The sequence below is a fragment of the Panthera leo genome, chromosome A2, assembly GCF_018350215.1.
Source record: "Panthera leo isolate Ple1 chromosome A2, P.leo_Ple1_pat1.1, whole genome shotgun sequence".
NCBI classification, from domain to species: Eukaryota; Metazoa; Chordata; class Mammalia; order Carnivora; family Felidae; genus Panthera; species Panthera leo.
The window spans coordinates 100,852,100-100,878,073 of record NC_056680.1 but is presented as its reverse complement, the minus strand read 5'-3'; the positions used below and the strand labels follow the sequence as shown (position 1 = coordinate 100,878,073).

The following is a 25,974-nucleotide window of genomic DNA, read 5'->3' as shown; positions in this document are numbered from 1 at the left end:
CCTAAGACATGTATAGGGATGATCACACCAGGTCTTTGCCTCTAATTTGACCTTGTTTCAACCTCACCCTCTGGATTCTTTAACTACACTATTCTCCTGGCAGTTGGTGTAAAATTTATCAAGAATTTCTGATTATGAGAATTCAATGTATTTACAACATAGAATATTATTGGGTGGGGTAGGATATCAAATTCTGGGGAAATGTGCATTTTAAACTGTTTAATTAAAGTAACAAAATGTGAGAAGTTCTTATACATATTTTCTGAAGCTTCTGGCTCCAAGCTGCCCCCAACATAAATTAGGCCTATTTAATCATACCACCCACTTCCTGATTACACCCAATCACGTGAGCAGCATTTCAGACGGTGTGCAGGGAGAGTTATGCCATAATATGGGGGATTCTGTTATTAACATAAGCTAACCAGATCTTTTCTGGCTGAGGAAAAAGAAAAGATCTCTCTGGTCTCAGTGGAAAAGATTTAATTTGTCTTCAGAAACACATCCTGTAACTAAGTGGAAAGGTCTGTTGCGCCTGTAAGAGGATGCCAAGTGCACAATCTGTAACGAGAAACCTCTACAATTTACCCATAACAACGCAAAGCGAAGACACAGCTCCTGACTTCTAGAGACTTTCTTTGGCTCCACACACAGAAAAAGACCCCAGAGGAATGAATGCTTCTGTTTCCAGACTAAAATATAATAAAAATCCTACTACCAGTAAATTTTAAAAAGAAGTTCTCTGCAACAAACAGAATTCCTCTCAGTGTAAAAAGTACATGCCTGTTGGTGCACATACCTGACTGAGGTAATATGAATGAAATTATGTCCTTACTCTGTGTGGATCATAAAACCAAAATAGGATAAAATTCACAGTTTTGGGGGAATAGGGGAAGATGCAAAAAGATGCCTTAAAGCCTCATCTGTTAGTATTTCCTCATCTTCTGGAAGAGAGAAGGTTAAATTCTCATACAGCTTCTAGACAGTACTTACAAATGCATTCAGAAAATAAAGCAGATGTTGGCAGCAAGAATAAAAATATGAACAAATGGGAACTATTACAGAACTTTATAATCTGCATCCACACATGAACTATTACTTCAATTATTGAAAAAAGTGCAGTCCAAACAAATTCTCAGGCCATGCATTCTCAGGCACCTTGCAAAGTCGCTGTCCAAAGATAGCACACAGGAAGTTAAATCTTGAGAGAGCCTTTTTTGTTTTACTGATTTTATCACACCACCTAATTATAAAATTTTCCAGTTCAAGGGGAAAAAAATATTTCAAAAGAAATATATTTTTAAGCTGTTAACCGATTAGAAATAGGATAGCAGATTAAAGAATAAAAATTGATAAAAGAACTTTAATATTATGCTAACTCTGTACACATTGGTGCTGAGAAAAGGAATTGCAGAAGCCTGCATGGGTCATAAAAGTTAATTAGAGACTTTATTTACATAAAACATTACCATCTAGGCAGATATGACAAGAGATTGTTATGGAGCAGTGTGTGTGTGTGTGTGTGTGTGTGTGTTCACTCATTGCTCACAGAAACAGAAGTCCAGGTACAAATGTAGGCACATCATACATGTATTGGCTTACACAACAAGCCAGATTATATTCTTTTGTACTGTCAACGAAATGCAGTTCTACTCGATTCAATGCCATTATGGTAGGAAAAGGGTTTCTACATCCAGTAAGAAAAAAAAGAGAGAGAGAAATGAAACATTTGAAGAGAAGAAAGCATAGTCATATGACAAGACCAAGCAGCTTCAGAAGCAATGTGTCTTACATAAAACAAAGTAGATGATTTCTTGTCTTGTGCAAAACCTTAAAGGAGCCTTATGATTGTTTATCGTCTTCCCCACAGAGGTATATGGGTGGCAACTGAATTGTAATTTTTTGTTCTTCCTACTCATTGCATTGCTATTGCCCCGACCTTCACCTTTCAAGTCCTATAGCTGTTCAAGTTAAAATCCCATTTCATTGTTATTACAGTTCTCTCTGGTGGGCATGTGGATAAGTGATAAGAAGGGTGAAAGGGATGTAGGGAAAAGCTAGAAACCAAATAGCAAAGCCTAATTAAAAGTGCCTCATAAAGACATAATCTTTGACAAGTGATTGAGTTCAGAGTCTCTCCTAACCCTGTCTTCCTTTGTACCACACAATGGCACCTTGAGCATGGCATTGAGGCTCCGTCCAATGGCAGACAGAGGGGAGAGAGGAGACATGTGCGGGCAACAATGAGCAGGAGTGTTGGTTTTGAACTGAGAGTGTCAGGCTGCTGACAGACTGCAGCCTGACACAAAGCTGGCAAATGACAAAGCGAGGGAGCTGGTAATGAGACACTGTTTGCACCCGTAAATGGGCACCCAGTAAAGAGACATGAAGGAAAGGTCACCAGGTGGAATGCATGAATGACAGACCCCAAGGAGGTAAAAGTCACCTGCCCTGAGAGGCATCTGCGTGCAAGGCAAGCAGCAGTGTTGAGCTGGGAAAGTGGGGATGCCCTGCAGGGCCTGACTTCCCACAGCTGTGGCCACAAGGCAGGGTTCAGGATTCCTCAGGCAGCTGCGACAGGAGACAAACCTTGACACATACAGGCCTCCAGCGTCCTGTGTAAGGACTCAGCACCGCTCCTGGGAGCCCACAGTGGGCGGGGATTAGCATTTTGACAGTCCTCGGTATTGGGGATTAAACTGCACTTGACACTTCCTGACAAGACTGTAAGGTACAGTGGATGTGGTCAGGATTCCCAAGAAGCTTGGCAGGCCACACAGTTTCAGAAGGCAGGTAACAGCTAGAGGAAACTCATCAAGCAGGAAACCTGAAAGGACTCATAGGGGTCTCTAAGGTTATTGTAACCTGGGTTGCAAAAGGAAAAGCCCCTGCAATCTGAGGCAAACATCTGAGAAACATGTCTCAACAGAATTGTTCACAGTGCAATGCTCAAATATCAGCGGGCGTTTGCACCAGAAGACAGAGCATCCTCTACTCCTGTCACACTGTCTGTATACGCTCTTCCACTTGGGAAAGTCAGTCACTTTGCATCTACAGGAGGGCTGCGTCAAACAGGCCTCCCAGCCTTCTCTTTGGGTGTCCATTCTTGATAGACATCAAAGGCAACATGAGTACAAACAACCTGACAGCTCTATTAACACAAAGGAAACAATTCGTAACTGGTTCAAAGTATTGAAAACAACTCGGTTTGTAAAATCTGTATTTCAGACAACATTCCAGAAAACAAAATTTTTAAAAAATACATTGTGAGAGTATTAGATACTAGTACATATGGAATGAAGGCTGTGTTTTTTAACATTCTTTATAAATTCTTTTTTTTTTCTAATGCACTCTGAGTCAACTCCATAAAGTTGGCCTGTTACACTTTATTCTTTCAAATACCACTCCTCTAATAATGGCTTCTATTGAAGACCTGCATGGATTGTTAAGAACTGTCACCATAAAAATATCATCTCCTGGTCTTTGATATTTTCTAAAGTAAAAGAGCAATTAGAATGTAACTCTGGTTTAAGTTTAGCTGGATTCCAATCCAATTAGCTTTATAAATTAATAACTCTTCGTATTTTAACAGTAAGTGATGTTGTTTAATTAGTCAGTTTACTGTTTCCAGTCTTAGTTCAGAATTTCACATTCTGATGAGTTACAGAGTTTTAATTGAGTGGGTGAACACTCATCCAGAAAACTGTGCTAAAACTTCTGTCAGAACACTGTGGTAACATTAAGATTCCCAGGTGTAACAAAATTACAATAATCTATCTCTAGAATTCATAGTATTTATAGCAGGAGTCACAAATAAGCTGCCTAGGGATATTCTAGGCCTGCAGACAGGTTTTTTTTTTTTCTTTTTCTTTCTTTCCTTCTTCCTATCTTTCTTTCTTTCTGTTTTTTAATGTTTATTTTTATTTTTGAGAGAGATAGAGAGAGAAAAAAAAAACCACGAATGAGGGAAGGGCAGAGAGTGGGGGACAGAGGATCCGAAGCAGGCTCTGTGCTGACAGCAGCAAGCCTGATGCAGGGCTCAAAGTCACATGAATTGAGCCAAAGCTGGATGCTCAACTGACTGAGCACCCAGGCACCCTCTCTATCTTTCTTTCTTTCTTTCTTTCCTCCCCAGAAACAAATAAATAAATAAATAAATAAATATATATATATATATATATATATATATATATATATACACACACACACACACACACACACGCACATGCACACACACACACACACACACACACACACACACACACACAGATATATAGAGATTAGTTAGCATCACCCCAAGTTAAAGTCATGTAGATTGCACATTGTTAAGGGCAGAAGCTTCAGAGTTGAACAGCAGCTGCCCCCCACCCCCTTGAATGGCTTACATGCTCTTCCATTCTTTTCCATTCTTACTAGGTCTATGTCATTTACTTGCTTTAAGTACCTGGCTCCTGTGAGCAGGCACTCACATTTGCCACTACCTATTCACATACAGGGTCATGCAATGTTTGTCTCACCTTAAGGCTTTATCTTTCTTAGAATTTTCTACATCTTTACAGTAGAAATTCTGCAACTGGGTTCTGCAATAACTTTCTCCCCTTTTTTCACCAAGCACATTGGAAATAAAATCAGTTCACCAAATATTAGGATATAAAAGGAATTAAGACCAGCATCAGCAAATGCTTTAGTGCCAACAGGCATCAAAATGTCCAACATCATCTATGACGTGGCCTAAAGATTTAAGGATAGAAGGTGTTATCAAAAGGAAAAGGAAGCAAATGTGACATCCAGGAAAGAAGGGAAAAAAGAAAATACCTGAGTGAGGATAAAGAGAGAAGCAAACACAAGGAGAGAAAGGCACTGTGTCCCTCTGGTAGAGAGACACCCACAGTGCCACCCACGACTCTCTCAGGGGCAGCTCAGCGGCCCAGATAACACCAGTTACCTACCCAAGATTAAAGCAACATATTAGAATAAAATTTCTCAGGGAGGAGGAGGAAGAGAAGGAGGATTTTATCTGCTAGGTAACAATGTTATGCAATCACTTGCAAAATGAGTAGAGATAAACCATTTGTTCCAAACAAATCCACTAAAGAAAAGTAGTTCTCCTTGAAATGTGTTCATTTCTCTCAAGGTTTTGCTGGTTTGAGTCTTAGGTAAGCCCACATACTAGTCAGTAATAGACACTAATCTCATCATCTCCTAGACCAACCACACTGGTGACCAAAAAAAAAAAAAAGCTCATTTCATTATTTCAGCTTATTCCCAATATTTAATAATAGGAGACATTTTGAGGGCACTAACAGGGTTACTTGTCAGGAACTCCTTTTACATAAGGATAAAAACACGCCAGGAGTGACACTTGAAATTGATCATCCTTTTAGCCATTCTGTCAGGCTTCCGAAAATTAATGAGTGGGCTGCAGAAGGGAAGTGGCTTACCAGAACATCGCACAAATTTGCTGATCCTGACTTGTTGAAATTCTGCTTACCTAATGCAAAGCTAAACACCTCACTTCTCCACAGTGTTCACATCCTACCCAAGTCTCCTCCTGGGCTTCCTCCATATTCCCTGTCACTCCCTCCTCAGGCAGTCACAGTGAAATACAAAAGAGAGCAGCAAAAGTCACTCTCTTCAGCTAACGGAATGACACAAGGGATACTTTTCACACTTAAACTACAAAATCACTGTACTTATGCAAAAGTCAAGATTCCAAATGTCGTATGACATGTATTCAACAATACTAACTGCATGAATATGGTGTTCAAATCACTACCTGAGATGCAGTAAGAAACTTACCTGGCTGAGGAAATATCTTGATCAGGAAGCTGTTTCTCCCATGGCAAGGTTTACTTCTGCACTCTGTAGGAAAGACTTCTGCCATTTTCCAAGTATGAGAAACTCAGTTGCAGGAGCTGTGGAAAGAAACAATATTCTCTGTCCTTAAAATACTATAATTTACTGAGCTAGAGAAAAAACATAAACTGAAAAAAAGTTAAGTATAACTTAAGGCATTCTCCAAGTTATGGCAATTGAATAATAAACACTCCACACATATTTCTCACATTCACTTCCCCCTATAAACCCTAGGTCCTGGCTAAGCCCCTTTAGTCACAGAGCTGTATCAGACAACACTGCCATCTAGTGGGCCTTTGAGGAAACTATCAGAACCCGCATTTATGAAGTTGTTTTCCTTCTTGCTAACTAAAGCACTTAACAGGGCCCCAAAGTTATCTTCCGAATACTCCTGGACTTGAATTTCAGCTCTACCACTTAGCTCTGCAAACTTGAGAAGTTACTCTTGTGCCTCAGTTTCCACCTCTGTAAAATAAGCAAAATCATAGTACTTGCCTTGCAGGAATTTTGTGAAAAGTAAATGAATTAGCACTTGTAAGGGACTTAAAACAGTACCTGGAACACATGAAGCTCTAAGATTTTATTTTATTGACAATATTACAATAATATTTTCTGATGATGCTTTTTAAATATTTGTACTTAGTCCATACTTTGGGATAAATAGACTTTGTTGCTTGGCTTGGAGCCATAACTACCACAGATGACATTGTTGAAATTAGAAAAAAATGTTTAGATTTTTAAAAATATTCTTAAACTTTCAGACAAGATCTTGGTTATAAATTAATAACCATCTGTTCACATTAACTTCACAGAAGCTAAGGAACCACTGAGAGGGAAGTGAAGATGATTGGCTGCAGATGACATTAGAAAAGAATAATTTCCTGAAGCATTTGTTTGGGGTTTTGTTAAATTTAGAAATATTGAGAAGCAGAGAATAGAAAAAAGGAGGATATATTCCAAGTGATGAAAATAGCATGTGCAAAATCTTAGAGGAATGAGCAAATGGAAAGCTTACAATTCAGATAAAGCTCTGCTTAAAAAAAAAAAGGATACCTTGGCAATTAAATTTATTTTAATGGCTCTTGAATATATAAAAAAAAAAAGAGTGTATAAACTCTTTTTCTTACAGTCTAGAACATAATACTGCTGTCTTAAAACCCAAACTGTGATCTAGATCCAAAAAAGAAAGTGGAGTGTATTGTCAACATCCTTTTTCCATCACAGTATTTAAAGTGGATGAAAATTGAACATATTAAAAGAGATTTGCCCTCCATTTTTCACACTGCTCTAAACTGAGCATGAACTGATGCAGGGAATCTGAACAGTGGGGGTGGGTGGCAAAAAGCATGTGTATTCATGACAGCAATCAGAATCAGATGCTTAATTTATGGACTCATAGCACATAAAAGGAAAAAATTCAAGCATTTACTGTAGCTGCTGCTGATTACTGACTATTCATTAAAAAGGTATTTGGCTAGTGCCAATGTAACCCCAATGTTCTTTGTAAAGAAAAAGGCTATCATGCAGTTTTCCTATAAATTATGCAGTTCCCTGTTCATTCTTCTTCAAAAACCCATGTCCTGCTTCATAATAAAGAGCTGTTTAAAGGTTCTTACAGCCTAGGGATTGTGGCTAAAATACTGAAATCACACAATTAAAGGGAAGAAAAAACTAAATTAAGCCTCCTAAAAGGTACACTGCCCAAGTTAATGCTCCCCTTGTGCCTGGGTGAAACTCACTCTGACAAGTGGGGCTAAAATGTGTTCTGGTAATTGCCTCCTTCCCCAGCACAGCTGAGCAATTGCTCTGCAACTTTGCCCTCCCAGCACATACTCATAGAATTATGATGATATGATCCCAAAATGATACCTAGACCCAAAGAGCAGTGTCTTGTAAATCCTGCAGTTAAGAAGAATAGGAAAGATTACCAAGACAACTCAGTTTTCAGCCTACTAGCATCTTTGGCTTTCACCCAGAAGGGAAAGAAACACATCCAGAATACCATCAGCACTTATGCCTTATCTTCTCTCTCTAGACAACAGTCCACACAGCCAAACACAATCCATCCACATGTTTTGGCTGCTCAGTGTCTATTCCAATTGCAAGAGCTGGAGAACATAAGAAATGGCTTTCTGGATCAGACAAATAGCTTATATCATCAGGCCATCCATGAGAAGATATGTTCATCCTCCCTGATACCAATCTCAAAAGCAGGAAGGTTGACTCTAGATTTCTTTTCCTTAATAAAGCTAGTATGCATATAATATTGCCTCTTTTCTCCCTAAATCCTTCCTGACTTCATACGCATTTTCAGTTTTTACCGACCTCTTAAAGTTCCAAAAGCTTATAAGACCTGTTATGATAAATAATGTTTTATTTGCTTGCCTTAAAATAGCCTCTTTTTAGGGGCATGTGGGTGGCTCAGTTGACTGAGTGTCCAACTCTTGATTTCAGCTCAGGTCATGATCTCAGGATCATGGGATTGAGCCCCACATCAGGCTCCGTGCTAAGTGTGAAGTCTGCTTAAGATTCTCTCTCTCTCTCTCTCTCTCTCTCTCTCTCTCTCTCTCTCTCCCCACCCCGCCCCTCTCCCCCACTTACTCTCTCTCTCTCTCTAAACACACACAAAAAAACAAAAAACTCTTTACTGATGGCTGGCACAGTGGTAAGCACACAGATGTTTCAAGAAAAGTACATGCCAACTCGAACTAACTGGATTGGAAATATGCAAGTTCTGACCCTAAAAGTAAATGCACCACCTGACTGGCTCCCCTTGACTGGATGCTTCAGGACGCCAACCTGAGTTTTTGACTTCGAAGGGGAGACAAGCACTTGATATCTGGGTCTCTTGATTTTTTAATATTGATTTCAAAAGAGATGAGACAGGATTTTCAGTGATTCCACTAGCTTAGGGAAGTGGTTCTCAATGATAAAGCTGACTGAATTTCTTACAACATGGCACAAAGCCATCTGGAAAATAAATGGGCAGGTCTTGCTTCAATGTATTCCAACCTCACTCCTATGAAAAGCAAGTGTATCATAATCTCTTCACCAATTCTTTTATCTTCAGTAGCTGTCAAGCCCTCCACATGTCCTGCTGCTCATTATTGAGAATTTCTCCTTACTTTCTATGACCAATCAAGGAATATTTAAACTCAGAGAAGGGATTTGGGGTAGGTCATTTATAACTGTGAAACTTTGGAAGATTGTTAGAGAGACAAATTCTAAGACTACCATGGGAAAGTCACCAGAATTCCCAGACTAAATTATGTCTATCCCCAAGCCAAACCATCTGTCACCAACTAAGTGTTGAACTGCATGTATATGAGCCAATATTCAGGTTTAAAGTCATCTATGTTATAATAGTTTTCACTCTATAAGAATGTATACTGTACAGACTCACTACTGTCTTATTTAATAGCTTAGTTAAGAGGAAAACTCAATGCTACAAGCATGCCTTGATAACATTGATTTTTTCTCCTTCCTAAAATATCCCATCCAATTCAATCCCTGAACAATAAGATACCAGCTACTTCTGGCTCAGAAATATAGACAACATTTGACACTAATGTTCATTTTCCCTCTGCTGTAGTCACAGCTTATCACTCCTATTTGATGGTAGGTAGACCCACTGTGTTGACTTATTCTGTTACTTATGTGACAAAGGCTGACCCACCAAGGTCAGTGTTTGGGTGTCATCCATCATGTTGCCAACACGTCTGCCATGATTGATGGGGATGATGTACTACAGGGTCTCTGACTTCTGTTACTGTCTCATTTTCTCCTCTCCACCACACTGGGACTAGAGATCTCAGGTACTGTGGCATCTCATCTAATGGTCCTCTGATTACAATGGCTCAAGAACTGGCCTGCTTTTACAGAGCAGTGGGAGACAGAGTAGGGTAGGACTAGCGTTCTTTTTTTTTTTTTTTTAATTTTTTTTTTTAACGTTTATTTATTTTTGAGACAGAGAGAGACAGAGCATGAATGGGGGAGGGTCAGAGAGAGAGGGAGACACAGTATCTGAAACAGGCTCCAGGCTCTGAGCAGTCAGCACAGAGCCCGATGCGGGGCTCGAACTCACATACCGCGAGATCGTGACCTGAGCCGAAGTCGGACGCTTAACTGACTGAGCCACCCAGGCGCCCCTAGCGTTCTTGTTCACTCAATAAGTGTGCTGATGTGTAGGACCTAGGGCAAGAACTCACACTGAGTTGTAATCCTTGGGTATAAATGTGGATGATATTTACCCCAATCCATACCCCTAATAAATAAACACATCCCAAACATTAAAGCCTGGATGATGTCAACAAGCCCATTAAAGTCATCTTAAATTTTTAGCAAAGTTAGCAATAGATCAGTGAATTTTATAGCTAGAAAAATGAAAACAAAAAGGAGTAATCTTGTTTTTGTAGATAATATGCAATCTTAGAGACATGATTAAAATCCTAACCCGAGGTCAACAGACACAATACTCTTGATTTTCAAGCCTCTCCTCCCGGCAAAGCTGACAGCTCCAACACAGGCCAGAGCACAGAAGTCGATTATGGGGAAAATGCAACTGGACTGTGTGTACACTTCCTCTTCATCGTCTTCTCCCTTTAATCAATAGCACACCGAGTCTCCAGTTTCTATTGAATTAGGTTTACAAAGCTTTTTTGTTCTCACCTGTCGCTAAGAAAAATCATTCATGGCATCCTGGATCTGAACTAGCGGAGACTGCATGAATCAAAAAGGTAAAAACGTTCCCTCCCTCGGGAGGCCGCCAGCTGTCTCATTGATTCAGCGCTGCTCTTGGCTGATTTGGAGGCTACCCTGGCACCAGTTCCAGAGAGCACCGTATAATAAGGTACCACAATGCAAACTGTTACCAGGGAGAAACAGAACATCTGGTCTGGAACAAAGGCAAAGTCCATTGCTAAGAAGCAGCCTGGCCTTTGGCGTCCAAGCATGAATATGCTGGGGCCAGTCACCTGAAAGAGGGGGCTCCTGGGGCCAAATGCATGAAGATAACATAAAAACCATAAGGAAAAAGAATTTCTGAGAGAGAAATAACATATTATTTTCGCACCATTTTTGTCTAAATGTAAAATGATAGTATTAAGTGGGATGCTCTAAGAGCTATTTTTTTTTAATTCAACCAAAAACAATGGTAAAAACTGAAATTTTAAAAGGCAGAAATCAGTGTATTTGTGTCTTTCGTCTGCATGTGTGTGTTTAATGGCTGGAAGCTTCCCTTGGTATCCTGCTGTTGTAAGCAGAGCTAATGATTGGCCTCTGTTCTGTAGAAATATTTTAGCTGCCAAGGACCTATTGATGTGGGCAGGGAGTCTGAGGAGAGTAAGAAGCAGCAGCAGTAGTGACGCCTACCCTCTGCCTTCTATCACGCTGTGCAGCTCCTCCCGGAGCTTCAGAGTCTGAGGCTATCCGGGTGGCTTTACAAACCATTGTTGTTTTTGTTGTTTAAGTACTAAATAACACCTCAGAAAAGGAGAAGAATTTGACTTCCAACTGCTTTAAAATCCAGTTTAAAAAAAAGAAAAAGTGCTTACCCTGTTGACAAAGCCCCTGTCAGAGTGAGAGTCATTATACTCTACATAAGGTTTGTGTACTTCATTTCTTTCTAAAGCCATCTGTCTGAATTTAATTCACTGATAATTTTATCAGGCTCCCCATGCTTTGCCTGAAACCTCTCCATTGCATTTTTTATTCTTCACAGATGTTAACTCCTTGAGTGACAGTTTCAATGCAGTTAGAATTTTGATGAAGATACATATCCTCTCTGAAGGATCTCTCTCGTATAGACGACTTGTTTCGATGCTGTACCAGCGGTTGTGCTTTCCAACAAAAGTTGTGCTTCTCCTGGGCAGAGCCAACCTACGAGCAGAACTGTATCTAGGACATTGCCAAAGAAGTCACCAGCAGTAGTGCCATCCCGGGCACACTCGACACCCATCATTTCAGATGCCTTTTTGGAAACTGGAAATCGGAATACATCTTATGGGGATAATTCCAATCTTTCTCCCTACCTGATTAGAGCATTTAATGTTATCTTTGAGAAATGCAGACCATTAAAAGATACCATAGGGGCACCCGGGTGGCTCAGTAGGTTGAGTGTCCAACTTCGGCTCAAGTCATGATCTCGCAGTTTGTGAGTTCGAGCCCCATGTTGGGCTCTATGCTGACAACTCAGAACCTGGAGCCTTCAGATTTTGTGCCTCCCTCTCTCACTGCCCCTCCCCCACTCATGCTCTGTCTCTCTCTTTCTCTCTCAAAAAGAAACATTAAAAAAATACTATAGATCTATTTAGAAAATTAACTTTTTGAAGGGATTGTTTCTGTTTTGTTTTGTTTTTTTTTTAAAGAGAATCCATCTAAATGCACTTTTAGGTTGTACATAAGTAGTTTATCTCAAGTATGTTATCTAATCATTTTGAGGATAGTCTATTTTTAGTTTCCAGATTAATTTGAGAAAAAGGTCTTTGTACAGTTGATGTCACAGTCTGCTTTTAATTTTGTCCAATAAGCATTTCTAAGCATCTTTGCTGAGCAAGGTGTGATGCTGGGCACTACAGGAGGTGGATAGGAAGGTTCACAAAACATCTGCTCCCTAGGCTCTTGTGGCCCAGCAGAGAAGATGAGACACAAAGCAGACTGTGAGCAGTACAAAGTGCTACACAAACACAGGAAAGAGAGAGATTTATTTAACCAGAAACATGGGCGCAGACTTCAGAAAAGAGATCAATTTTCAGTTGGGCCCTGAAAACTGGCTAGGACTTTGAGGAGGAGAGATGAGAGGTTCCCAGATACTGGGAACTCCATTTATAAGGGCATGGATGTGAAACAGTATGGAACAAGTTCTAGAACACAAAGGTCACCAGTCTGACTGGATCAGGGGGTGAATGAGGGAAGAACCCAGACACAAAGTTAGAGATATAAGGTAGAGCTGTGATTTGGAGAAAGAAATGTGCCACTGGTGCCAAAAGTGTCTGAGCAAGAATAAGACCTAAAGATAATGGAGTCCTCTGCAGGATGAATGAGGAGGAAAGATATTAAAGACAGGGAAATGTTAGATGTGTTGTCATCAGGAGGGCAAAGAAGGTCCAGGTTTAGGGCAGGTGCAGTTGGAATGAAATTCAGGGAACTTGCTCAAATACTCCAAACAAACAGATGGTTTGGATGTACTCAAATCAAAAGAAAGGCGGACTGAGCAAAGCAACCTGACCAAAGGCTTCGCCGATTTGCTTGTAAGTTAACTGTTGGTGTCCCTTGTGTTGCTGCCATTTCCCAAAGGACCCTACACATCCTTTCTGGAAGTGTCTTCCTCAAATTCATGGTTTTTAACCCCACAGGGTGCACCTTTCCTAGAAGTATCATGATACCAGGTTGATGCATGGTGTGTACAGAGCCAGCTCCTGTTCCATCTCCCTGCTCCAAAAATCCACTTAATATATTGTCCTAGGACAGAGGACATACCAGATATTAAACTGGTAAGAACAAATACTATACTTGATCTTAGCCAAAAGGCTGAGAAGCAATGGTGATTATTTTTTGGCTGTTAATTTAGCACTGATGTTGCTTTCACGACAGTTAGAAAGTTCCTGACACCCATTTTGTGTTTACAGACTCTCAGCTTTCACTGGAAGATACCATTCTGAAATCCTGACACATGGACAAGGAAAGAAAGACCAAGAAAACAAGGCATTGACTCCTCAGTAGCCCAGGTCGAAGCAGCATATGACAGGAGGGAATGATGGGAGAGCAAGTGTAGTGCCCTAACTAAAATAATGTAGATACTGAAAGGGCGGGCCTATGCCGGCCGACTCCATCTTGTTCTGTGTCCTTCACCTTGACCACACCTCCTCCCCTTGAGTAACCCCCCCCCTCACCTGTCTAACAGGACTCGGACCCTTCCCCAGCCAATCGGCTGAGGCCACAGCCGTTACCTCACCAACTGCCCCTGGGCCCCAATAAAACCTTTGTCCTTTTGAAACTCGCTCTCTCTCCCTGGTATCTCACCGCTGCGTCGGTGCAGGTAGGGGATTGAGCTCGAGCTAGCTCGAATAAAGGTTCTTTTGCTTTTGCATCGGACTCGGCTCCCTAGTGGTCTTTGGGGATCACGAATTCTGGGCATAACATTTGGGGGCTCGGCCCGGGATCCCCAAGACCCCTGAGGGACCCCCGACCCGGAGAGCCTGACTGGCCACGGTTAGTGTCTGTTTGTTTGTTCTGTCTTTTCTGTGTGAGCTCACTTCTGGAGTTCTGGTAGTGCCCGACGCGGTCTAAGTGGACGCACTGGAGGACCACGGGCCGGGAGTTTCGGAAGACGTTCCGATTCTCCCTTCTGGAGGGACGTGGAATCCCCTCAAAGGTCTGAGACGAGGCGGGTCGCTCCCGCTGGTCGGCGTGAGGCCGTCGTCTTTGGAGGGACGTGGAATCCCCTCATCGGTTTTGGAGGGACGTGGAATCCCCTCAAATGTCTAAGCTAGCTTTCAGTGTTGCTTCCATGGAGTTGGAAGATTTTCTAGGGGCCCTCTGTTTGTCTGTTTTTGTGTTTCTCTGTTTTGTTCTGTGGACTTACTGGACGGACGTTATGGGACAGACTCAGACTACTCCTCTAAGTATTATGATTGATCACTTTAAGGATGTGAGGGGAAGAGCTAACAACCTCAGTGTGGAAGTCCGAAAGGGTCGGTGGCAGTTTTTTTGTTCTAGCGAGTGGCCAACTTTCAATGTCGGATGGCCACCAGAGGGGACCTTCGACCTCCCTACCATCCACCGAGTCAGGAGTATCATCTCTCAGCCTAAGACGGGCCATCTTGATCAGCTCCCTTACATTATCACTTGGCAGGACCTTGTGGAAGACCCACCCTCTTGGCTTAAACCCTTCCTAGCCCCGCTCCCTCCGGAGCCAAAACCCATTCTTGCTTTGCAGGGGACAAAGAAGAAGAAAAGTCTTATCCAGCCTTCAGCACCCCTCTACCCTGTCTTACAGGGGGTACTGAAGAAGAATTAATTTTTCCTCCCTCGTATAACCCCTCTAGGATGCTGGAAGAACACCATCCTCCCCCTCCGGGGGAGGCAGATGCTGTTCCGAGAGCGGGAGGCGGAAACGCTCCAGTGGGAAGCCCGCCCTTCACCAGACAAAGGGCTCAGAGGGAGCAATCCGCCTCCGCCGCCGACTCCACTATTCTGCCCCTGCGAGCCACCGGACCCCCAGACGCGGAGGGGAACCAGCCCCATCACTATTGGCCTTTCGCCACTAGTGACCTCTACAATTGGAAAGCTCAGAATCCTAAGTTTTCCGAGAAACCGGCAGGGCTTATTGATTTATTAGACTCTGTTCTTTTTACCCATCAGCCCACGTGGGACGATTGCCAGCAGCTTTTGCAGGTCCTGTTCACGACTGAAGAAAGAGAAAGAATCGTCAACGAGGCCCGAAAACTAGTTCCGGGCACAGACGGGAATCCCACCACCAACCAGGCTCAGATAGATGCCTCCTTCCCCTTAACTCGGCCCCAGTGGGATTTCAACACGGCAGAAGGTAAGGAGAGGCTCCGGGTCTACCGCCAGACTCTAATGGGGGGTCTCCGAATGGCTGCTAGAAAGCCAACCAATTTGGCCAAGGTAGGAAATGTACAACAGGGAAAAGATGAATCTCCGGCTGCCTTTTTAGAACGGATCATGGAGGCATTCCGTACCTATACCCCCATGGATCCAGAGGCTCTGGAAAGCAAGGCAGCTGTTATCATGGCCTTTGTAAACCAATCGGCCATAGACATTAGGAGAAAATTACAGAAAATAGATAGACTAGGAGAAAAAAGTCTGCAGGACTTACTGGTGGTAGCCGAAAAGGTATATAATAACCGGGAGCTTCCTGAGGACAAGCAGGCTCGCGCCATGGCGGCTGCCAGCAGTAAGCAGACTCGAGACCTGGCGAGAATACTACTAGTTACCACTGCTGACTCCCCTGAGGAACGAGACCGCCGTCTCTGGCAGCTGGCAGACGACGCAAGAAAAGGTAAAAGAACCACCAAGGGGGGGAAGCAGAGGCTGCAGAAGGATCAGTGCGCATACTGCAAGGAGATAAGGCATTGGGCCCGAGATTGTCTGAAAAGGGCCGGCGGGAAAGGAAGCAAGACTGATCGAGTAAAAGTCCTAGAGCTAGATGAACTAAGTGATTAGGGGAGTCGGGGTTCGGACCCTCTCCCCGAACCCAGGGTAACTCTTAAAGTGGAGGGGACCCCTGTTGACTTCCTTGTCGACACCGGAGCACAACATTCGGTCCTCCGCACCCCACAAGGAAAACTAGCCAGCAAGAAGTCCTGGGTACAATGGGCAACTGGTATGAGCCAGTATTCATGGACTACCCGAAGAACAGTAGATTTGGGAACGGGCCGGGTATCCCACTCCTTTATGGTAATACCAGAATGCCCCTACCCGCTGTTAGGACGGGACTTACTGACCAAGATTAGAGCTCAGATAACTTTCAGACAAGGGGGGCCTCAGGTCACCGATGGCAAGGGCCACCCCATCCAGGTCCTGACCATGAAACTGGAGGATGAATACCTCCTCCACCAGGAGGCGCTCCCGAGAGAGGATAATATAGACAGATGGCTACAAGAATTCCCCTCGGTTTGGGCAGAGACTGGGGGGGGGATGGGACTAGCCGCTCATAGGACCCCAGTCCTGGTAGAGCTCAAGCCAGGAGAGAGTCCGGTAAGGATCAAACAATACCCCATGTCACAGGAGGCCCGGAAGGGGATCCAGCCACACATCCGGAGACTACGAAGCCTAGGGGTACTAGTTCCTTGCCAGTCTGCCTGGAACACCCCCTTACTGCCGGTCAAAAAGCCTCACACAAATGACTACCGACCGGCACAAGACCTCCGGGAAGTAAATAAGAGGGTCGCGGACATACACCCAACTGTTCCCAACCCATATACTCTCTTGAGCTCCTTGGCGCCCTCCAGGGTCTGGTATACTGTACTAGATTTAAAGGACGCCTTCTTCAGTCTGCCGCTGGCACCCCAGAGCCAACCCCTGTTCGCCTTCGAGTGGCATGATCCGGAGGAGGGCTACAGTGGGCAACTCACCTGGACACGGCTACCTCAGGGATTCAAAAATTCACCCACCATCTTCGACGAGGCACTACACGAGGACCTGGGTGAGTACAGAAGGGAGCACCCTGGCCTCACCCTCCTACAGTACGTAGATGACATCCTGATTGCTGCTGACACGGCCAAAGACTGTGAGCGAGGGACCCAGGACCTGCTGGCTACCCTGGGAGCTTTAGGGTACCGGGCATCCGCGAAGAAGGCTCAGATATGCAGGGAGAGGGTAAGTTACCTGGGATATATCCTGGAGGGCGGACAGCGGCGGTTATCAGATGCCAGAAAAGAAACTGTCCTAAAGATCCCTACTCCCACCTCCCGAAGAGAAGTGAGGGAATTCCTAGGATCAGCCGGCTACTGCCGCCTCTGGGTTCCAGGTTTTGCTGAGATCGCCAGGCCCCTATATGAAGCTACCAAAGAAGGGAAAACATTTAAATGGACTGAAAAAGAAGAAATTGCCTTTAATCAGTTAAAAAAGGCCCTCCTAAGTGCCCCAGCCCTGGGCCTACCAGACATTATGAAACCCTTCCACCTCTTTGTAGACGAACATAAGGGAATAGCAAAAGGGGTTCTAACTCAAGCCTTAGGCCCCTGGAACCGCCCAGTGGCTTACCTGTCTAAGAAACTAGACCCAGTGGCTGCCGGCTGGCCGCCATGCCTAAGAATTATTGCGGCGACAGCACTCCTAGTCAAGGATGCAGACAAACTGACCCTAGGACAGGAGATCTGGATCACAACCCCACACGCCATTGAAGGGGTCCTGAAACAGCCTCCTGATAGATGGATGAGCAATACACGTGTGACTCATTACCAGAGCCTCCTACTCAACCCTCCACGAGTGCGGTTCCACCCCAGTGCAGCCCTCAATCCTGCAACCCTGCTGCCCGACCCTGACCTAGGTGCTCCACTACATGACTGTGCGGGAATCCTGGAACAAGTACATGGATTCCGGATGGACCTGACCGACCAGCCCCTCCCCGATGCCGAGGCTACTTGGTTCACTGATGGCAGCAGCTTTGTGCGAGATGGACACAGGTATGCGGGTGCAGCGGTGGTCACCGAAATGGACACCGTATGGGCGGAGGCTCTACCCTCCGGAACGTCAGCCCAGCGAGCGGAGCTCATAGCCCTCACCAAGGCGCTGATGCTGGGAGCTGGAAAACGGCTTAACATCTACACAGACAGCCGTTATGCATTTGCCACAGCTCATATTCATGGGGCAATTTATCAGGAGAGGGGGTTACTGACGGCAGAAGGACGGACTATAAAAAATAAGCAGGAGATACTTAACCTGCTTACGGCCTTATGGCTTCCTGCCAAGCTAGCCATTATCCACTGCCAAGGGCACCAAAAAGCTGATAACCCAGTAGCTAGAGGTAATCGAAAGGCTGACCAGGCAGCCAAGGCAGTAGCCCTTACTCCAGTCCCCACCATGACCATACAACTACCAGACCCGGGAGACCCAGTTTTACCAGACCAGCCCAAATACTCCCAGGAGGAGTTACAGCGGATCAAGAAACTCCCCATGGCCCAGGAGATAAAGGGATGGTGGTATACACCTAACAAGGAGCTCGTGCTGCCAGACCGGCTCGGAGTCTCAATATTAGAGCACATGCATCGGTCTACTCACATGGGGGCCCGAAAATTAAAAGACTTAATCCGACATGCCGGAATCAAGATTCACCAACAGGACACCAAAATAGAGCAAGTTGTATCTGCCTGCAAGACCTGCCAACTCACCAACGCGAAAGCCACATCAAATAAAAAAGGAACCAGGCTCAGAGGCACCAGACCGGGAGCCCAATGGGAAGTCGACTTCACTGAAGTCAAACCAGGAAAGTATGGTTATAAATATCTTTTAGTATTTACAGACACCTTCTCTGGCTGGGTGGAGGCATACCCAACCAAGCATGAAACGGCTCAGACGGTGGCTAAGAAGCTACTAGAAGACATCTTACCCAGGTATGGTTTTCCTGCCATGGTAGGATCAGACAATGGACCAGCTTTTATCTCTCAGGTAACACAGGCAGTAGCCAAGGCGGTGGGGGCAAACTGGAAATTACATTAATGAATAGAACCCTAAAAGAGACCCTTACCAAATTAACCATGGAGACTGGCGGGGACTGGGTGACTCTCCTACCGTACGCCCTTTACCGGGTTAGAAACACTCCTTACACTCTGGGTTTTACTCCCTACGAGATCATGTTTGGCAGGCCACCCCCTGTTATTCCCAGCCTTCGAGCTGAACTTCTTGCAGAGTTTAAAGATCAAGAACTTTTTCTTTCCTTGAGAGGGCTCCAGAGGGCGCACGAGGATATTTGGCCGCGCCTCCGTGCCATCTACGAGGCTGGCCCGACCCCGACACCTCATCAGTACAAGCCGGGAGACTGGGTCTATGTCAAGAGGCACCACCGAGAGACTCTCGAGCCGCGCTGGAAGGGACCCTACATTGTAGTGCTGACAACCCCCACCGCTCTCAAAGTAGACGGCATCGCGACCTGGGTCCATCACACCCACGTTCAGCCAGCGGACCCCTCCTCGATCCGGAAGGACTTCGTCACGCGATGGGCCATCAGTCGGGACCAACACAACCCGCTCAAGCTCAAGCTCAAGCTACAGCACATTCGACCCACCTAATATTGGTAACTCTGTTAACTCTGCTTGTCATTGCTCATGCTACCGGGAGTCCCCACACCCCCCAAAACATCACCTGGCAGATCATAGATACCAGCTCAGGGACAATACTTAATTAGACCTCCCAGAGCCACCCCAGGGACACATGCTTCCCAGAACTTTGCGTAAACCTCTAAACTCTGTTCCCCTTGTCACCATAAATGCAGCCGGTCCCATGATTGGGTCCCTAAGCTACATGACAAGGGAGGAATGAAAGGGCGGGCCTATGCCGGCCGACTCCATCTTGTTCTGTGTCCTTCACCTTGACCACACCTCCTCCCCTTGAGTAACCCCCCCCCTCACCTGTCTAACAGGACTCGGACCCTTCCCCAGCCAATCGGCTGAGGCCACAGCCGTTACCTCACCAACTGCCCCTGGGCCCCAATAAAACCTTTGTCCTTTTGAAACTCGCTCTCTCTCCCTGGTATCTCACCGCTGCGTCGGTGCAGGTAGGGGATTGAGCTCGAGCTAGCTCGAATAAAGGTTCTTTTGCTTTTGCATCGGACTCGGCTCCCTAGTGGTCTTTGGGGATCACGAATTCTGGGCATAACAATACCATCTATAGATTAAAGTATTAAAAATAAAGAATAAAAATGTATCCCTTAAAATTGGGGATATCGATAATTATGATTGCCCCTCTGAGGGACAATATGATACATGATCTCTGAAGATCCTACTTGTCTCAGGACATGATTTGTGTTAACTTCACTAACCTCAAGGATGATAATGTGTGATACTAAACCAAGCCCCAGCCTAGAAAAATGGCATTTATTTATTTTTTTAAGATACAAGTATTTTATTTTTTTCCTAAATCCTTATTTAAATTACAGCTAGTTAACATACACTGCAATATTAGTTTCAGGTACAGAATTTAGTGATTCATCATTTACATACAACACCAGGTGCTCCTCACAAGTACCCTCCTTAATCTCCATCACCATCCCCATTCCCCTCCCCCACCTCTCCTCCAGTAATCATCAGTTTGTTCTCTACAGTTAAGAGTCAGTTTCCTGGTTTGCCTCTCTTTTTTTCCCCCCTGCGTTCATTTGTTTTGCTTCTTAAATTCCACATATTAGAAAAACAGCATTTAGAGCAAGGTGTATAAATGCTTCCCAACTAGCAACTTAGGGGAGAATCTGGGTTAATATAGTATGGTAGGACTGGCTGGTTCTTCACCAAAACCCAGTCTCTTTTTTTCCTGAGGACATAGCCAGATTATATTTCCTGGCCTCGAGACGGATTCTGTAACTGACTTCTGCCCAACTGCATGTGATCACAAATGACCACTTACCAGCCTGAAAATCCTCCAGCCTGATCCTCTACATTCTCTTTTTTGTCTTCTGAGGAAGTAGAGGAGCAGAGAACACCAAGTCCCCAGGGAATGATGGGGCCACAGGCAGGAAGGATGGCATGAGGAGACATTTCCAACAAACCCATATTGGAATGTGTTGGGAAGGAGAAGAACACTTTCACAAACCATTACTGTGGTTAGCCACGGAGACTTAGGGGTTGTTTGGAACATCATTTAGCCTGCTCTGACTGACATACATTTAAGGCTTTAGAGTCAGACAAACTTAAGCTTTTGTTTCAGCTCTGTCACTTCACTAGCTCTACAAACTTGAGCCAGTTACTTAACCTCGCAGAGCCTCAGTTCCCTTATAAGTAAAACAGAAGAAATAGGGCTGCTGTGAACATTAAATAAAATAAAATGTATGTAAATCTACTGGCACAGTGCCTGGCAATAGAAAGCACACAATATAAGATAGCTATAATTATCATCGGTAAAGAGAAGGCATTGCTTGTGTGTTCTCATTAGCCAGCATTTAAATGGCCTTGGAGAATGGAATAAGAAGGTAGATCAGAAATGTTCCTCTCTAGTATTTTCTAGGGAAGGAAGCTACAATTATATCTTCATCTATTACCAAAGAATTACTTCTGATTAAAAGAATATCTTGTTCATCTCAAAGAATGATAAGGAAACCTAAGATTTAGAGTTGACATTCAATTCCAGTATGAAATATCTAACTCTGGCCATGACTGAATGACTGGTATGGGAAATATTCTCACTGCAACTATAAAACTGTACAGAGTATATGAGTCAATTATTTTCAAGCACTGGACAACGAACTATACAGGGCTATGATCCTTGACAGAAGGGTCACAGAAACATGTAGGATGAGCTTCATATTGACCCCATATTTCTATCTAGGGTACTTTCTGAAGTACAGAAAGTGGTGGTCTCATTAGCCAGAGGAGACAAACTTTGGAATTTAGGGTTGCTTAAAAGGCTAGAATTTAAAGAGAAAGAGACTTGAGATGGGCAAGATACAAAAAGTTGGATCCCCAGAACTCTGCATGGAGGTGCCCTTCATGACTTTGGCCAAGCACTAGGCTGCACTTGAGCAGGGTAAAGCTCATTGAGTCCATTCAGAGAACAGTTGCTGAAGTGACGCCTCAATGAAGATATAAGAGGTTATAAAGTGCTGTGAGAATTTAGAGTTCTATTCAGTCACAGTGGAACAGAGAGACTTCACTTAGTACCTTGGGCATTTAGTGAAGATTCCACAAAGGCCACACATTAGAAATAAGAACTGTGCCCTAGAATAAGGGAGATGCTCTAACAGGGAAAAAAAAAAACTGTACTATATCCTTTCTAACAATGTCTAAAACAACTACAATAGTGTTTCTCAACCTCAGGACTATCGAAATATTGGATCAGATCTTTCTTTGCTGTGGGGTGCTTTATCTGTGAACTATAAAATGTTCAGAAGCATTCCTGATCTCTGCTCACCATATACCATCATCATCTCCAAGTTGTGACAACCAAAAATATCTCCATACATTGCCAAATGTTTCCTAGGGTGGGAGAAATTACTCCTGGTTGAGAACCACCTCTCTACAAGATCTAAGGGATCACTATGAATTAACTGTCATCCAGAAAAACTCAAAATTCAGTAAAGAAAATAGCATAATCCATAAATTATGTTTCACCCACGACATCCAGTATACATTTTTAAAAACCACTATAATGGGGGTGCCTGGGTGTCTTAGTCAGTTAAGCATCTGACTTCGGCTCAGGTCATGATCTTGCAGTTCATGGGATTGAACCCATGTCGGGCTCTGTGCTGACAGCTCAGAGCCTGGAGCCTGCTTTGGATTCTGTGTCTCCCTCTGTGTTTGCCCCTCCCTCCCTCACGCTCTCACACTCTCTCTTTCAAAAATAAACATTAAAAAAAACCTGCTATAATACAAATAAGGGAAAAAAAGTATGACCCGAAGTGAAAAAAAAAATTCAGTTAAAAGTAGTCTGTCAGAATGATATGGATGCTGAAATTATCAGAGAAGTACTCTTAACATGCTATTATAAACATGCTCAAAGAGTTAAAGGATATGATGAATAGAATGAGTGAATACAGAATATCACCAGAGATAATAAAACTATAAAAAAGAGTGAATTGAAATTCAAGAGCTGACAAATAAAATATATGAAATACATAACTCACTGGATGAGCTTAGGAGAAAATTGGACATTGGAAACAAAGGGATCAGTGAGCTTGAAGATAAGTCAGTAGAAATCACCCAAACTGAAGAACAAAGATAAATCTTAATTTTTTAAAATGAACAGCACCTTAAAAAAACAAGCAAACAAACAAACAAGGAATAGTTCCTTAGTGTACTGTGGGTCAGTAGAAAGATGTTTAACAGGCATACAATTAGAGTATCACAAGAATAGGAGAGAAAGAGATTGAAGAAATAATCATTGAAATTTCCCCAAATTTGGTGAAAAGTATCAATGCACAGATCCAAACAGCTGAGCAAACCAAAACAGTACAAGTACAATGAAGACCATACCTGGGCACATGATAGTAAGACAGTTGAACAACAAAAATAAAGAAATATTTTAAGACCACCAAAAGGGGAAAACTGATCACACATACAAGAACAATAATGGGGATGACTCTGACTTCTCATCAGAAACACTGGTAGCCACAGGACAATGAGACAGTATCTTTAAAAATGCTAAAAAGGGGACTTCAGCTTCCAACTAAAATAGAATAATAAAACAACTTAAAAAAAGAAAATGGGGAAAATAAAATTTATGAAACAATGGTTTCAAGACACTGGATATCAGTCGACAAAGGAGAGTGATCCCTGAGAGACAGGAAATAAATAAGGTGAGATTCAAAATTGTCTCATTTGCATGCCTTGAGAGTTTCCAGGCCTCTAACAGGGAGGGAGAAATCAGGCAGAGCCCATCAGACTTTCTGAATTGAGGAGATAGAGCTTAGAGCCTAGGAAAAACAAGGCAGATGGAGTCTGCAGAAAGAACAGCACAAAGAGAACCTTCAAAGTCTCCAGACAGTCTCCCTGATATTCAGCACATACATTTGGGGAAACTTTCTGGGGGACCAGGGAATTAAAGGAATAATACCCAGTGGCCTCTCAGGACAAGGACCAGTGCCCATTATCACCAGCCAGATTGAAAAGTCACATCATTCATGGAACACTGGATAAAATACTCAAAAATATTACATTAGACATGAGGTCAAAATGATGCTCTGGTCACACATAATACAATTAAAAAAGCAAGACCCAAAATGTTCAAGCTGTTTCCAAGTAACTTAACTGCATCCTAGAACATAGCACAAGAATATTTAAATGAATATAAAAATATTCAGCAGCCAACAAAATAAAATTCACAGTATCTGGCATCCAATCTAAATTTACCATAAATACAAAGAAGCCAGAATATACGACCCTTAAAGAGGAGGTAAATCAATCAACTAAAACTGACCCAGACTGAGACCAATGTTAGAATTAACAGAAAAGGACACTAAAATAATTATTATGACTATATTCCATATGTTCAAAATTTTAAGTAAAGATAAGAAATATTTTTAAAAAGGGAGATTCTCCAAAGTCAGAAATCTCGGGCAATCAAACTAGATATGAAAACAGCCATGTCTGGAATGAAATCTATACCTGGTTAGTCGGTTAAGCATCTGACTTCAGCTCAGGTCATGATCTTGCAGTTCATGGGACTGAAGAGATTAGATATTAGATATTTCAGAAGAAGAAAAAATAAACACGAAGAAGTAACCACAGGGGCGCCTGTGAGGTTCAGTGGGTTAAGTGTCCGACTTCAGCTCAGGTCATGATCTTGCAGTTCATAGGCTCGAGCCCCATGTCAGGCTTGGAGCCTGCTTCAGATTCTGTGTCTCCCTCTCTCTCTGCCTCTCCCCTGCTCACACTCTCTGCCCCTCCCCTGCTTGCACTCTCTCTCTCAAAAATAAATAAGCATTAAAAAAAAAATTTTAGAGAAGTAACAACAGAAATTATGCAAAATGAAACTCAGAAAAAAAATTTACAAAAATTAACAGAACAACAATCAGTGAGCTGTGGGCCAACTTCAAGTGGCCTAGCATTTATGTAATTAAAGTCTCTAAAGGAAAGGAAAGGAAAGGAAAGGAAAGGAAAGAAAGGGAGGGACCCAAAAATATGCTTGAAGAAATGATGGCCATAATTTTTCTAAATTGATGAAAATCATAAACTCACAGATCCAAGAAGCTCAACAAACCCCAAGAACAAGAAACAGGAATTAAACTACTGAGATACATTAATCAAATTGGTCAAAACTAGTGATAAAGAGAAAATCTTAAGAGTAGCCTGGGGACAGGAGATTGGGGTGGGGAGAAGGAAAGCATGTTACATTTATAAACAAACAAACAAACAAACCAGTAAGGATGAAAGCAGATTTCTCACCCCAAACAAAGCAAGCAATAAAACAACGGAGCAACATGTCTAAAACACTGAACGAAAAAAACAATCTGCCAACCTAGAATTCCTACTTACTTACTTACTTACTTATTTATTTATGTTTATTTATTTTAGAGAGAGGGAGAGAGAGAGAGACAGAGTGCCAGTGGGGGAGAGGCAGAGAGAGAGGGAGATAAAGAATCCGAAGCAGGTTCCAGACTCTGAGCTATCAGCACAGAGCCTGATGCGGGGCTCGAACTCAAGAACTATGAGATCATGACCGAAGTCAGAGGCTCAACTGACTGAGCCCATGAGGCACCCCATAGAATTCTATATCTAGCAAAAAATTTTGCCAAAAATGAAGGCAGAATAAAGTCTTTTTGAGTCATACAAAAGCTGAAAGAATTTATCACCAGAAGATACGCGCTATGAGAAATGTCAAAGGAAGTCCTTCAGGCCAAATGAAAAAGATATGAGATAGAAATATGGATCTATACAAAGGAATGTAGATTACTAGAAAATGTAGCTACATAGATAAATACATGATTTTCTTCTTATTTTTTAGATCAATTTAAAA

At 43.1% G+C, this 25,974-nt stretch overlaps 2 protein-coding genes and 1 non-coding gene across 6 annotated transcripts in view; 1 reads left to right on the top strand and 2 right to left on the bottom strand.

Annotated features, from left to right (window-relative positions):
- Positions 1-25,974, bottom strand: part of NXPH1 (neurexophilin 1) — a 633,630-nt gene that overhangs the window by 554,669 nt on the left and 52,987 nt on the right. For all 4 annotated transcript variants that reach the window (XR_006197112.1, XR_006197110.1, XM_042918775.1 and 1 more), the window contains exon 2: positions 5,797-5,912. The gene's annotated coding sequence lies outside the window, so the exon portion shown is untranslated. The remainder of the gene's footprint in view (positions 1-5,796; positions 5,913-25,974) is intronic.
- Positions 13,202-13,392, bottom strand: LOC122214712. Its single transcript, XR_006200087.1, has one exon. It is a non-coding gene; the product is annotated as a U2 spliceosomal RNA (small nuclear RNA).
- LOC122213181 lies at positions 15,190-25,243 on the top strand (the record flags this gene model as incomplete). The annotated part of the gene is given in 2 exon segments (XM_042927342.1): positions 15,190-18,905; positions 25,150-25,243. Coding segments are annotated over 2 exon segments (3,810 nt in total), but the record flags the coding sequence as incomplete, so codon positions are not given.